This window comes from Pinus tabuliformis, chromosome 6 (assembly GCF_031772625.1).
Source record: "Pinus tabuliformis cultivar Carrire ecotype Pingquan chromosome 6, CPIR1, whole genome shotgun sequence".
Lineage (NCBI taxonomy): Eukaryota > Viridiplantae > Streptophyta > Pinopsida > Pinales > Pinaceae > Pinus > Pinus tabuliformis.
The window spans coordinates 622,381,940-622,396,400 of record NC_142292.1 but is presented as its reverse complement, the minus strand read 5'-3'; the positions used below and the strand labels follow the sequence as shown (position 1 = coordinate 622,396,400).

Below are 14,461 nucleotides of genomic sequence, written 5' to 3'. Positions count from 1 at the left end.
TTTTCACAAGTCACTCTTTCGTTTTCGCAATCTATTATACTCTTTCCTTTTCACAACCTATTAACTATAATAGTCACATTTAAGGTTTTCCTGGTCAATATTTGTACTCGTAACCATGGTCACATTGGATTTACTTGTAAATGAAAAATAAATTATTTATTAATTAGATTTGGACGAAAAAGTGTTTTAATAAATCGTATTTTGGAGTTACTTTAATTTAGTAAACTCCATTCATTTACCGGTGGCACTATACATCGAAATTAAAATGAGAAAAACCAAGCCCATGAGGAATGACCAATGACAAATTGTGTGACTAGCATTTTGACAGATTTAAAATTTGTTTTTTAAACATCTTCCTCTCATACCTAAATTTCTCCACATTACCAAAGACGAAGTGCTATGATATAAATAATTGATTATTTGTTATATTTTGCTGGTATAAACAGTAATAACGGATGAAAGAATTCGATACACGGATAAATGAACATGCAAGTTGCAGATAGTCGTGTTTTACTTCCCCTCTGCTCATACTATCAACTGCATTTCGATGTCTTGTTCATCGGATTGCCATTTTCCTTTGTCCTCCTCCCTCTTTTCCGCATATTTCTCCTTCCTCGGTTCCAACGGCTGCCCTCCATCCACTAGTTTTGCATCTTCAACACGTGGGCTCTTTCTGTTGCGATAAAAACAGTATAAAACCATCTGAACCAACCATAATGGCACTCCAACAAAATTTGGTGCCTGCACAGAATATGAAGTACACACAAAGCAACAAACCAGTTAGCGGTAGTTTCAAATTAACGGTTCTTGCTGCGCGATATTGTTGGGTCATGTAAACTGATCACAAGAATCTCATCATATAAACTGGTAACAACAATTTAATTATTATATTATTACCATGATGACCATATCTCTGCTGAGAGAGCCATACACTATCCACAGCACACTTCCCAGGAAAGCGAACAACGAGAAACAGAAGCTCGTCATGAATTCCACGCTCTTCGTTTGGATTACCATTCTCCGAATAGTAATAAGCATAGTGAAAAGACATTCACAATAGCCACCAACAGTAGCAATAATCGATGCTGCAAGCTGCTGAGCCTTCCGAGATTTTTTTAATAATTATGAAAATTGAACAGAGCAATGTAAAGCTTACAATTACGGAGAACGGTGAAGCGTAGAGAATAACAGTCGCTACCATTCATGCCGTTCCTACCACCTTCTTATACTTGTGGTCACTGACAGCACAAAATGAAGCTATCGCAATAGCCCCAAACAGCATCAACACACAGGCGACCGTCCCGGCCATTTTCTTCTGCAACAATTATAGAGAGAGACAGTAAGTGCATTCCCTCCAGATTGCATTAGTTTTACCTAGTTGTCTCTTCAGTTTCTAGTTATATCAGAGGTAATATACTGAAATTCCAATATTAACTTGGGTTTAGGTGGAGCAAATATAAGATAGATGCAAACCAAGCAGCACTCGATAAGGAGGCCAATGTCATTCACAACCATAACTACAATGTTATCCCACCCGTTGCTGATAAGAGGGGACCCTTAGAACGTATAGAGAAGAATATTGAACAGCGCTATTGTGTATGGTAACCCGAAAAGCTATATGGTGCTTTCTTCCGAGTTGAATTTTAGTCTAGTAATATTTGCACACTATACTCACATTGGTGCACTATACATGAGCAAAGCAAAAGCACTTCCTGTAATGTCATGTCAAATCAAATAAATCAGTGAACATGATTGACATTTTACTTCATATACGACGAACACGACTACCTCAAATGCAAAAACCCGTTTCGTCACTTAGAAAATACCGTCATGCAGCGTGAGAAAGTGGACTTGAGCACATTAAACAAACAGAATTGTACATATTATTCAAATGCATTTCATCCCTCCCTTGCCTTCTTGGCAAGGGTCAACAACACAATGTTTAATATTGTGTTCCTCCCATGGACATTCAGTTAGTTATTTAGTATTCAGAACGTGTCGCCACCTTTGCTTTTATTGTTGACGGCATATGTGCAGGGTCATCTTATTTTCTCCATATACTAATGGTTATCAGGGCCCCTCTCTCAGGGTCATCTTACTTTCTCCATATACTAATGGTTATCAGGGCATCTCTCTCCGTTGAATCTTTCTCTATTTGCTTTATAGGTATCATAGGATAGTTTTCATAGGTACGTGGTATTCATTTCGGAGTTTAATATTGTGTTCCTATTCCCATGGACATTCAGTTAGTTATTTAGTATTAAAGTGTCGCCACCTTTTCTTTTCTTGTTGACCGCATATGTGCAGCGGCATCTCTCTCCGTTGAATCTTTCTCTATTTGCTTTACAGGTATCTTAGGATAGTTTTCATATATACTAGTTATCAGGGCATCTCTCCCCGTTGAATCTTTCTTTATTTGCTTTATAGTATCTTACGATAGTTTTCATAGGTACGTGGTATTCATTTCAGAGTTTAAAATTGTGTTCCTATTCCCATGGACATTTAGTTAGTTATTTAGTATTCAGAAAGTGTCGCCACCTTTGCTTTTCTTGTTGACCGCATATCTGCAGGGGCATCTCTCTTTGTTGAATCTTTCTCTATTTGCTTTACAGGTACCTTAGGGTAGTTTTCATATATACTAATGGTTATCAGGGCATCTCTCTCCGTTGAATCTTTCTCTATTTGCTTTACAGGTATCTTACGATAGTTTTCATAGGTACGTGGTATTCATTTCGGAGTTTAAAAGGTGCCCAGATGCATTATGCTTCTGTGGGTATCGTTGTAACTAAAAAGTATTGCGCAAATTTTTATTCGTACACTTGATTTTTTCCTCGATCTATATTACGAATTATCCTGGATTCCTTTCCGTATTAAAATATCGAGGTGCTTTTGTCTCGACAATTTAAATGCACCCGTCAACTACACTTTTGCAATCTATTCCAGTACACTTTTGTTCCCATGAACTTTTATTATATGGTGCATGATTTTATTGCACGCTCCATAGTGGACTTTTGCATTTTATATTTCCAAATCATATTAATCTTACGTACATAAAACGTTGTGGGGAAGATTTTAAATATTAACGTTATGATGTATATTACACTTGTCTTCAATGTTTATTAATTTTATTTTTTTAAAATAGAAAAGTTTACTTCGTACAAAGTATACATATTACAGATTAATGTTATGATGTATATGACCATGTAGTTATTGAGTGTTTATTTATTTATTTTTTTCTTTCTTTTTTTTTTCGAAAATAAGTAACCTAGTAAAAAATAAAATAATATATATATTTTTTTTAACTAGAAAAAAATAAAATAACATTTTTTTTATAATTATGATAATAACAAATTATTATTTTATTTAATGATTTTAACTATAATTATCTATAATTAGATAAGGTTTTTGTTTTAGGTGACTAATTAAATTATACAATTATCCAAGACCTAATAATTTCCACCAGACTAATGAGGTGGTGGAAATGACAACAAGAAACTTCTATACATGGACAAGGCATCACTATTGTGAATTATGTAATATTACATATCACTATATCTAAGTAAACAATGATTTTTGACATTTTAAATTACCATAGTCCTTCTAATCATAGCCTTTAACACTATAAACTCTAAAAAGTGTCATGCATAAAAGTCTCTTTGAAGAGAACTTAAATAATAAAGGCACTTACATTTCGACAAAAATAAACTTGACCTTTCCTTAAAGGGTTTAAATACTAAATTAGATCTTCTCTCATATAAGAATAATATTGAAGACCTCTATAAAACCTCCCATTTTCAAGAACTGGAACTTTTATGTAATGGTTATAAATACCAATGCTAGCATGTGATAAACATGTGTTATGTGAATGTTTATATTTTATTAATAAAGTTATTAATGTTATGATGGAAAATTCATGGACTAGCACGAGAGAAGAGGATGTGATTTTTCCTAAGCAAAATATATATAGAAATATATATATATATATATATATATATATATATATATATATATATATATGTCTGTGTGTGTGTGAACCTCGTGGGAGATGAAGACCGGGAGTAAAAGCGCTACAAGTGGAAAAGGCAAAATTTTAGCTTTAAGGAAAAACATGGAAAAATCCTAAGCTGAGGGAAAACAGAACCCCCGGAGGCAGGACGCTACCCACGAAAAAATCTGTGAACATGATCATGATAAATAAGAATTATCAAGGGAGAGTAGAGGTTACTCATGCCTAACAAGTTGTCATAGCTCAGGGGGAATTAGAGGATTCATGGTTGGGAGCCATTGATTTTTGAGCTCAAGTATATTGGTCAGAAAATTCCTAAGTGTGACTGAATGATTTTATAGTAGATATATGATATTTTATAATGGATGCATGTTGATGATTAACTATCTTTCATCGATGATTATTCTTATTAATTGCAGAGTTGCATGTTATGTTAATATTCTTCCTAGTTGGAGAGTTGAATATTATATTTATTAAATGCATGCTAAAGGTTAGATAATTACTTTAGTGTTAATATTCTTCCTAGTTGAAACGTTGAATATTATATTTATTAAATGCATATTAAAGGTTACATAATCATTGTAGTGTAAATATTCTACCTAGATGCAAAGTTGGATATTGTGCTTTAGATGGATGCTAAATATTAGAAAATCACTATAGTGTTAATATTTCATAGAGTTGAATATGGTGTTATATTAGATGCATGTTAAAGGTTAGATAACCACAGAAGTGTTACTATTTCTTCCTAGTTGCAAAGTGGAATATTGTCCTATACTAGATGCATGCTAAATATTGTTACCAGCTGAGGTTAAATATTTCCTCTCAGTTGCAGAGTTAAATTATTGTGTTGTATCTAGTCATACTAATGTTTGGTTAACCACTGTAGTTAGATATTCTTCTTGGTACAAGTTTATATAAATGATGGGTAGTGTATTGAATAGTAATTGTATAAGGTATAATGGCTGAAGAAGGACCTGCATATTAAGGTGTTCCATGAACAGTTGCAAAGGAATATGCTAACCATTATGGTATTATGAACGACTTGGTTGCATGTAGGAAATTTTAAAGCTCATATAGTGAATACTGAATATAGGTATTTTGTTTTAATGAAATTGAAATTACGCAGCTAGTGTAGTAAAGAAAATACCACACAGACGAGCATGTAGGAGTTCTGAATGGGAATTTCATCCTTGAGATGGTCTTCTATTTAAGGGAATGGTACAGTGACCACTTCTGTATATGCATGCAGAAGCTAATGAAGTGTAGATGAAGATGAGTGAGACTCCATAGGTAAAATGTAATTAACTGATACCCTACGGCCATAACATTTTAACTGTAGATATAAGATAAACTGGTAACTCAACAAGAGATAACTAAAATAATTAGACAAGAGGCAAAATGTGATTCTTCCATTGGAATTCATAAAGTATTTCCATTCACATGTGTAAAAGAAATAAAATACAGATGAGAATCAAAAGGAACCTAAGCTACTCTGAAATTTGAAAACAACATGCATCAAAGTACGAGCAAACTGACTTAAATATCCATATTCATGAGCAGTGTTTAATTCAACTCTTTTGCAGAAAAAAACTACAAGATATCTTACAGTCTGGATCAATCTTGTATTAGAGAAAAGACAGGGACAGACTGGAACAACCGCGGTGACTCTCAATAGCACTTATACATTCGACATAGTCACCGCTCTATTCAAGCTAGAAATCAGATGTACATATAAATATGACTAATAATGGATCAACAAAAGGGAACTCAAGCCCTGTAACCAGGGATGTAAAATCACTTCTCGGTAGTAGAACCGCCACCACCAAAATTATGAACGTCAAGAGTCCAAGGTAAAAACCCCTAAAGGGCCAGAAATACAATTAAGCTAATTGTGGATCCTAACCAGCTTCACTAGGTCAGAACCACACAAACCTTTACAGATAGTAGAACAGAAGCAATGGGGATAAAATTTCAAGCATCACAACCCATTTTCAATGGGAGTCACCAACCTGTCAGTAGAAAACCATCACGAGTTATATGTTGTAATCTTGCGTATCTCTGTCTCAGATTTATCGACCTAGGGTATAACTGGGATAAGAACAAACACCCACATCAGTAAAATAACCGAAAAACAAAACTGGGTTAGCGATCAAACAATAGAAACCCTATTTTAAGGGAGAAATCATTGGTAAAAGGGTTACTAGTGGAACCATGTGAACCTATCACCACTCCTCACACCTGCATGAGGAATCAAAAGAAAGGAATTAGAATAATAGTTTAAGAGAAAATAAGACAAGTAAACACCGGGAGTGGATTTTTCAAACTATCCAGGGAAGGACTCACCTAAGAGTAGAGAAGCGCCTTTCCAAAGGGAGGCGTGATAGTGAGGAAGTCCACGTATTCCTCTGTCAACTTTAAAAAAAAAGTGATAAACCAAAACGAAGTCTAACCAAAGGAAGATGTGAATGATACAAGAAAAATATAGAGTTCATGGGTAGAAATAGAGAATCAAAGAATTACCCTACTTTGCTTGCAGTGCTCTCCTAACTGTGTCATCAGAGGACAAACCTTCTCTTCGTTATAAGCCAAGGGTGGAAGGAGGAAAGGTAGATGTCCACTCTCTGATTAGAGAAGTGTATCAACACCACAACAGGAAGCCGAAACCCTCCCCTCCACTTCGGCTTTGTAGGTCGCAAGAGGAAATGACAAACCCAATGGAGAAGATAGACAAACGAGGTTAGGGTTGGTGAGGATAATCTGAGCCGTAGATCGATCATAATGGATCCTGAGCATTGAAACTCTCCTCGACCCACTCAATGTTTGGGATGCACGCCTAAGGAATGGATGCACAGAGTGTAGTCCTCTAGAAGCGACATAAATTAAAAATGGCATGGTGATAGCATGGAGTACAAATTGGTTCATAAAATATGAATTATATGTATACAATTGTTATGCACCGGAAAACGACAAGTGCCTCTACCATTACACCAAGGGAAGTGATGTAAGGAGTATAGAGTAAGGTAACATATATGTCATCAAAGCATAATCAAAATCTCATTACCAAGCTTAACCACATTAATGTACTCTAGCATCATGACTAACATGGACCATGCCTCATCTACTCAACCAATAACCACATAGTCTAATATTAAGGGTGAGGATTTAGGACTAGTGAGTTTAGGGTTGGGGTGTTATAACTCCTAATAGCATAGATTGCACATGTAATAAGGAAAAATGGTAAATAAAAAAAAAATCTTGCAGTGAAAATTAGGTTCATTACAAATGGTATCAGAGCATAGTTCTACTTTGAGGTTGTATAGAGGAATCTACACAAAACAAACACTGCAGAAAATAAATTATTTTTTATGTATGTGTATGTTTAAACTTACTATGTTAACTACTTTTATCAAATCTGAATGATGGTGTAGGTGAGAAAATCTGAAATTGAACAAGTATGGAAATATCTCTGCTGCCAAATACTAAAAATGAGGAATTGTATGTTCAAATGGGGGAAGTCAGCAGTACTACTGGCATAATCTCTCAGTGGTGGAAATGGTAAAGACACTACAATCAGAGTTAGTTCAACTTCGTGGCAGTAACAAAAAATTTCTGAGAGCCAGTGAAGACCAGGCGAAGCTAATTCGAGAATGGAGAGAGAAGTGTAGTAAATCAAGAAGGTACAAGGAACAAAGGATCTGAAAAGTCATGAAGTGGGGGAGAAATCAATCCTGAATCAGCAAAGGCATATAAGAAATGAATGAAGGTTGAATTACAAGGAGAATTTAAAAAGATCAAACCATTAGTGTTTGATGGTGAGATGGAGGAAGATCCAGAGGCATGGTTGTTGAATATGACAAAATAATTTCTAGTATATAAATATGAAAGCAACTTGAAAGCGCGATTGAAAATTTATCAATTGTAGGGTAAAGCCAATCTGTGGTGCGAGGAGCAAAAGAGTGTTCAAGCACTGGAAGAAAAAGCAGTATCGTGGGAAGAGTTTCAATAACAATTCAAGGCGAAATTCTTAAGTGAGAGGTATTATGATCATAAGGCTAAGGAATTTCATGAGCTGAAATTGGGGAACTAAGTATGGATGAATTTGTAAACAAATTCACCAATTTGTTGCGTTATGAACCCTATATGAAAGAACAGAAAGCTAAAATTCATTATTTCCTAAACTGTTTTCCAGTCTCTTATAAGGAGAGAATTGATTTTTGATAACCCAAAAACCATGGACAAAGTAATCAGAAAAGCGAGGCTATGTCATCAACAGTTCAAAATATAAAAATGAATGTGGAAAACTATGGAAGACCAAGGATGGTGGAAGAACTAGTGGGAAGTGAAGAAGCAAAAACCACTATATTTGAGAAATTTTGGTAGAGATCATCGAAAAAATGGGGTTAGAGAATAAATAACCTTTCCAGCTCAGGCTCACATGGGCTCAAGAGTAACTGAACCGAATAGCAAAAAGTATGATGCCATCAAAGAATCACTAAGGTGTTGGGGATGTGGGGGACCTCATATGATGAGAGACTGCCCACATAACTCCCAATCTATGCACAACATATAAACAATTCGGGAGGCCACTACAGTAAATGATGTTGTAAGGAGAATTCCAAGGATCATCGTCGCCCTGGAAAATGAGCAAGTTGAACATCAAGCCACTATGCTTGAAATAGAAAGTAAAATCTCAAACTAGATTGTGTTTATTTTAACAGATCTGGGAGCTACCTTAAGCTATATTAGCCCCCAAACTGTAGAAAGATGCAATCTAAAAAAAAAAAAAAATTAGAAATGTATGGCTAGTACAGCTACGCACGAGAACTAAGAGAAAAATAACTCAGTATGTGAAATAGTTCCCTATTGATTTTAATGGTTATTTCTCAGAATTTGAATTGAATCTTCTTCCACTTGGGTCATATGGCATATTAGTGGTAATGGACTGGTTAGAACAACAAGCTGTTATTATAAATTGTCTCAAGAAAACAGTGACATGTGTAGGAACTGAAGTGGTCTTGATGGTCATTAAGGGAAAGCCAAAACTGGTAACAGTTTGATAAATTTGCACCTTACAGCTGAAAAGAAGAGACAGGAAAGGTTTTCAACTATATTTGGAATAGGTGGAAGCTAGCCCTCAGCTATTTGAATAAGAAAAGTTGGAAACAATCTAAGTGATCAAGGAAATCCTGAATTTTTTCCAAAAGAAATTCTATGATTACCACCATCCAGGGATATAGATTTCACAATAAATCTACTACTCAGGGTTATTTCGGTGTCTAGGAATCCATATCATATGAGAACTCGACAATTATTATAGTTAAGAATGTAGTTACAAGATTTATTAGACAAAGGATATATTAGACCCAGCATTTCTCCTTAGGGACATCGGTTCTTTTTATGAAAAAGAAGGACAATACATATAGACTGTGTATAGATTACCATCAGTCGAACAAGTTAACAGTAAAAAAAATATACCCCCTACCAAGAATAGATAATATATTTGATAAAGTGAGAGGGGTTTAGTTTCTTAAAAGACTGACCTGAGAATGGGGTATCATTAGTTACGAATTAAAGAGGAAGATATATAGAAGACTGCTTTTAGAACACGATATGGGCACTATGAGTTCATGGTGCTACCTTTCGGTCTCATCAATGCTCCTGTGACTTTGATGTCTCTCATGAACAATGTGCTACACTAGTATTTGGATCACTTTGTATTGGTCTTTATAGATGACATCTTGGTATATTCCAAGAATCAGGAGGAGCATCAAGAACATTTAAGGATGTTACTACAAACATTAAGAGAGAATAAGTTGTACGCAAAAAGTAGCAAGTGCAAATTTTTCTAAACCATGATACAGTACTTGGGACATATCATATCTAGAGAAGGATTAGCAATGGACCCCGAGAAGATTACAACCATTTGGAATGGCCAGTACCAAGGGATGTGTCTTCATTTCATTCTTTTATGGGGATTGCACGATACTATTGCAAATTTGTGAAGAAATTTTCCAGAGTGGCATACACATCACTCATTATAGAAAAATAGAATGAAGTTTGAATGGAGTGGAAAGTGCCAAGAAAGTTTCAATAAACTTAAAAAAAATCTTACCACGACTATTGTCTTATGGATAGCAGATCTAGATCAAGAATTTGTAGTATGCACATATGCGTGCCTTGAGGGATTAGGAGGGGTTTTGCTACAAAACAATGTTGTGATAGCCTATGAATCCGAGAAATTGAAAAAACACAAGCAAAATTATGTTGTGTATGATCTGGAGTTGGCTATAGTAACTCATGCATTAAGAATGTGGAGACATTATTTGTTGGGTAAAAAGTTTTTTTTTAATGATCGACCACATCAGCCTTAAATATTTTTTTAGTCAATCTGACCTGAACGCAAGACAGGAAGGATAGTTAGCCTTCCTCGACAAATTTGAATTTGAAATCAAACATATTAAGGGGAAGGATAACAATATTACTGATGCATTAAGTCGACATGCTCAGGCTACAGTTGGGCACATGGGAGTAAGTGTAAAAATGAATCTTGAGGAACATGTAAGATTATTAGGGTAACATGACCCCCAGTACCAAGACTTGCACAAGCAAATACATCAAGGTAAGACAACAAGGTATGTGATAAATTCTAAGGGATTGATCACCTACCAAGGTAGATGGGTTATCCCTAATAGCACCCCTCTCAAACAAATAATTTTTTATGAGAAATATAAAGAGCCATATGTGGGTCACCGAGGATACCAAAAAATGATAACTATGTTAAGGAAACAATTTTTCTAGCCTGGAATGAAAAAGGAGGTAGTTGATTACTTGGCAAGGTGCCTGTAATGTCAACAAGTGAAAATAGAACATCAACATTTAGCATCTCTGTTGAATACATTAGATGCTCCATAATGGAAGTGGGAAATGATTTCCATGGATTTCATAACTGTATTACCAAGAACTTGATATCGGCGTGATTCCATTATGGTGGTAGTAGATGTACTGACAAAAGAAACACACATTATTAATGTACAATCCACCTTTGGAACAACACAAATCGTGAATATCTTCATGAAAGATATTTTCATATTACATGGTATACCAAAAATGATCATATTACATCGAGACACCAAGTTTACTTCAAAATTCTAGAAATCAATGTTTGGGAATTTTGGTAGAAAATTAAACTTCAGTATAATGTACCACCCACAGATGGATGTGAAAAATGAAGGAAGAAATCAAGTCTTGGAGGACCTACTTCAAATTTATGTGATGGATAGACCCACAAAATGGGAAGACTATCTACATTTAATTGAGTTTTCCTATAACAATAGTTATGAGACTTCCATTAAATGAGCCCCTCTGAGGCTCTTTATGGAATAAAATTCCATAACCCTCTCATTTGGATTCAACCAAAGGACCGGTTGATCCTTGGGCCTCAACTCTTGGGTGAAATAGAAGAGACAATGTGAAAAATTCACTAAAATATTAGAACGACTCAAGACAAAAAAAAAAGTTATGCAGATAAAAAAATATTTTTGAAGGAATTTCAAATCGGGGAACATGTGTATTTGAGGATCAGGCCTTGCAAGAGTACCTTGAGTATTGGAAGTTTATGCTAAATTGGCACCACAATACTATGGGCCATTTGAAGTGCTCGATGGAATAGGTTTAGTAGCATATCAATTAGCTCTACCTGTTTAGATTAAAGTACATAATGTATTTCATGTGTCGCTATTAAAAAAATATGTGCATGATAGCTCTCACGTAATTGACTGGAATATTTTACAGGTGGAGCCCAAAGGATATTTCTTGCCCAACCCACTCTGTGTTTTGGAACGGAGGGAAACTGTAGTGCGGAATCGAGTCATATCTCAAGTTAAAGTGCAGTGGCAACACTTTACTCCTGCAAAGGCAACCTGGGAAGAAGAAGAGGTCATAAGGGCTTCTTATCCTAAGTTATTATGTGTTGAATAATAACATCGAGGACAATGTTAATTTAAAGGGTGGGATGATGTAACACCTCCCATTTTCAAGAACTTGAATTGTTATGTAATGGCTATAAAGACCTATGCTAGTATGTGATAAACATGTTTATGTGAATGTTTATATTTTATTAATAAAGTTATTAATGTTATGATGAAAAATTCATGGAATAACCCCAGAGAAGAGGATGAAACTTGCCATAATCTGAGAGGAATCAGATTCGTCGTGATTTTAATTAAAGAAAAATATAGATAGAAATATATATATGTGTTAAACCGGTGGGAGATAAAGATTGGGAATAAAAGCACTGCAAGTTAAAAAGGTTGGCTTTTAGCTTTAAGGAAAAACATGGAAAAAGCCTAGGCTGAGGGCAAACAAAACACCTGATGGCAGGATTTTGCCTAGGAAAAATCAGTGAACATGATAATGATAAATAAGCATTATCAAGGTAGAGTAGAGGTTACTCATGCCTCGAAAGTTGTCATAGCTCGGGGGGGAATCAAAGGATTCATGGTTGGGATCAGGTCTGATGTAGTCAACCATTGATTTTCTGAGCTCAAGTATATTGGTCAGAAAATTCCTAACTATACCTAAATGGTTTTATAGTAGAGGTACGTTCTTTTATAATGGATGCATGTTGATGATCAACTATGTTTCCTATAATTGTTGGTGAGAAATTTTCTAACATCATATTTATACTTTCAACTTTCCTTCCTATACATAAAGCATGCTCTAGGGATTTGTATTTAAGGAGACATATCTCATATTAGATGCTTTTCTTTCAAGTTCCCATATCTAACAAATTATTCTTTGAATTGTTCTTTAACTTGGGGCTCAAATTTTAGAATTTTTAAATGCGCTATATTTGGAAATTTTTGTCAAATATTTACCAATTGACTGAAGAATTTATTTCTCTTAATATCCTCATAATTTTATATCACTTTGTCAAAATAGGGAATTGTATAATAGAATCATTTTTCCTTTAACAAAGCCATTGATACCATACATGTTGGTATTGTCATAAGAACATGGATGCAATATTGACCCTTTTTAAGAATGCAACCTAGTGTATATCAAAGTATTGCCCCATCTGGAGAAACCATGTTATAATATTGTTACCATCAAACTTCCTCATAGATATTTTCATAATGTAGTAATTCCTTGGTGTTGATTTGAAGCCCTTGTGATGTGTGTCTTGGATTGAAAATTCATGATTATAGTTTCATGATTCAATATTTTCTCTCTCCAACTGTGATAACATACTTACCATATGTGATTGAGTCTCAGCACCATTCCTCTCCTTATGTTCATGATTTTCTTAGATCTCCATATAATTCTTTTATGGATTTTTTTCTTCCTTAATGTTGTTCATCTTATTTTTCCAATTCACCCATCATTTATATTTTAAGGTTTTCTTGAGAGCCTAATGAATCCACCTTTTTCAACATAAAACCATCCATTTCATTAAGTTTCTTCTCTAATTGGGAGAACCTAATTTCGAAATCTCCACTTTCTTCATAATTATTGGATGAACATTTAGGAGGTTTAATTGTTGTTGTAGGTTTTTGACCTTTCTTTGGATCCACGTGAGAAAATAATAATAGTACTCCTATCTTTTACATTTTCTAGTCACCTAAAACAAAGGATATTCTAATAAAAAATTATATTACTTTCAGTTTGTGTACTTTTAAAACCTTAATTTGGATAATAAATGAATGGTTGACACTTTTCCTGGTATATCTCTGATATTTGAGCCCTTATGAATATGAGACATCAATCTATAATACTTTGGTATGTCTTCTCTACAATTCCACAACTCTAATCAAAATTTGATTTTCCAAGTAAATGTTATGGTAACTTTCCTAAAACTTGTTGATTTTTGGCCTCTTCCTAAGAGAAAACTTGTATAAAATTTCACATGTCCAATTATTTAAATATAGTTATGCAATGTTTACTTGAGGCACATTTGTATGCCTTTTATGATCTCTAAAATGTTTACAATATGAAAAGTCTCAGAAAAATGTGATAGCAATAATACTGAGATGACCCATTTGAAATTGATTTGTAAACCATTGAGAAACCATCACTTACATAAAACCATTGAGAAAACATCACTTACATAAGACATATCTCTAAGGTATAACAAACCAAATTCTAATTTTTTTATTAGAGATGCATAGTGTTTATCCTTAAACATAACAATATTAATATTTTTAATATCATCAATATTCTACAAAATAACTTCTTTATTGCCCAATTATTTATCCAAGACTCAAACATATTTATGCCATCCCTGCTTAAGTCATTGGTTGTTTTGGTTGGAGTAGAAATCAATTTTAGGGATCCTCTTGTCATCCATGTTTTCTATCTTGTTATTATACATTAGTACCTAATTGTAGTTGTGTTTTGATAGGGGAAGACTTGCTTCTATGAGGAGGTTGGTGGATCCTCCTGTTGGCATCAAAAATA

The 14,461-nt window shown here is 34.4% G+C and overlaps 1 protein-coding gene across 1 annotated transcript; it reads right to left on the bottom strand.

The window, feature by feature from the left end:
* Positions 1-525: 525 nt before the first annotated feature.
* Positions 526-1,309, bottom strand: LOC149260128 (bidirectional sugar transporter SWEET3b-like). Its single transcript, XM_089456785.1, has 3 exons — positions 1,220-1,309; positions 898-1,101; positions 526-741 (listed from the first exon to the last, which is right to left on the bottom strand). The coding sequence occupies exons 1-3, from the start codon at positions 1,307-1,309 to the stop codon at positions 526-528; spliced, it is 510 nt and encodes a 169-aa protein (XP_089312911.1).
* Positions 1,310-14,461: the final 13,152 nt, after the last annotated feature.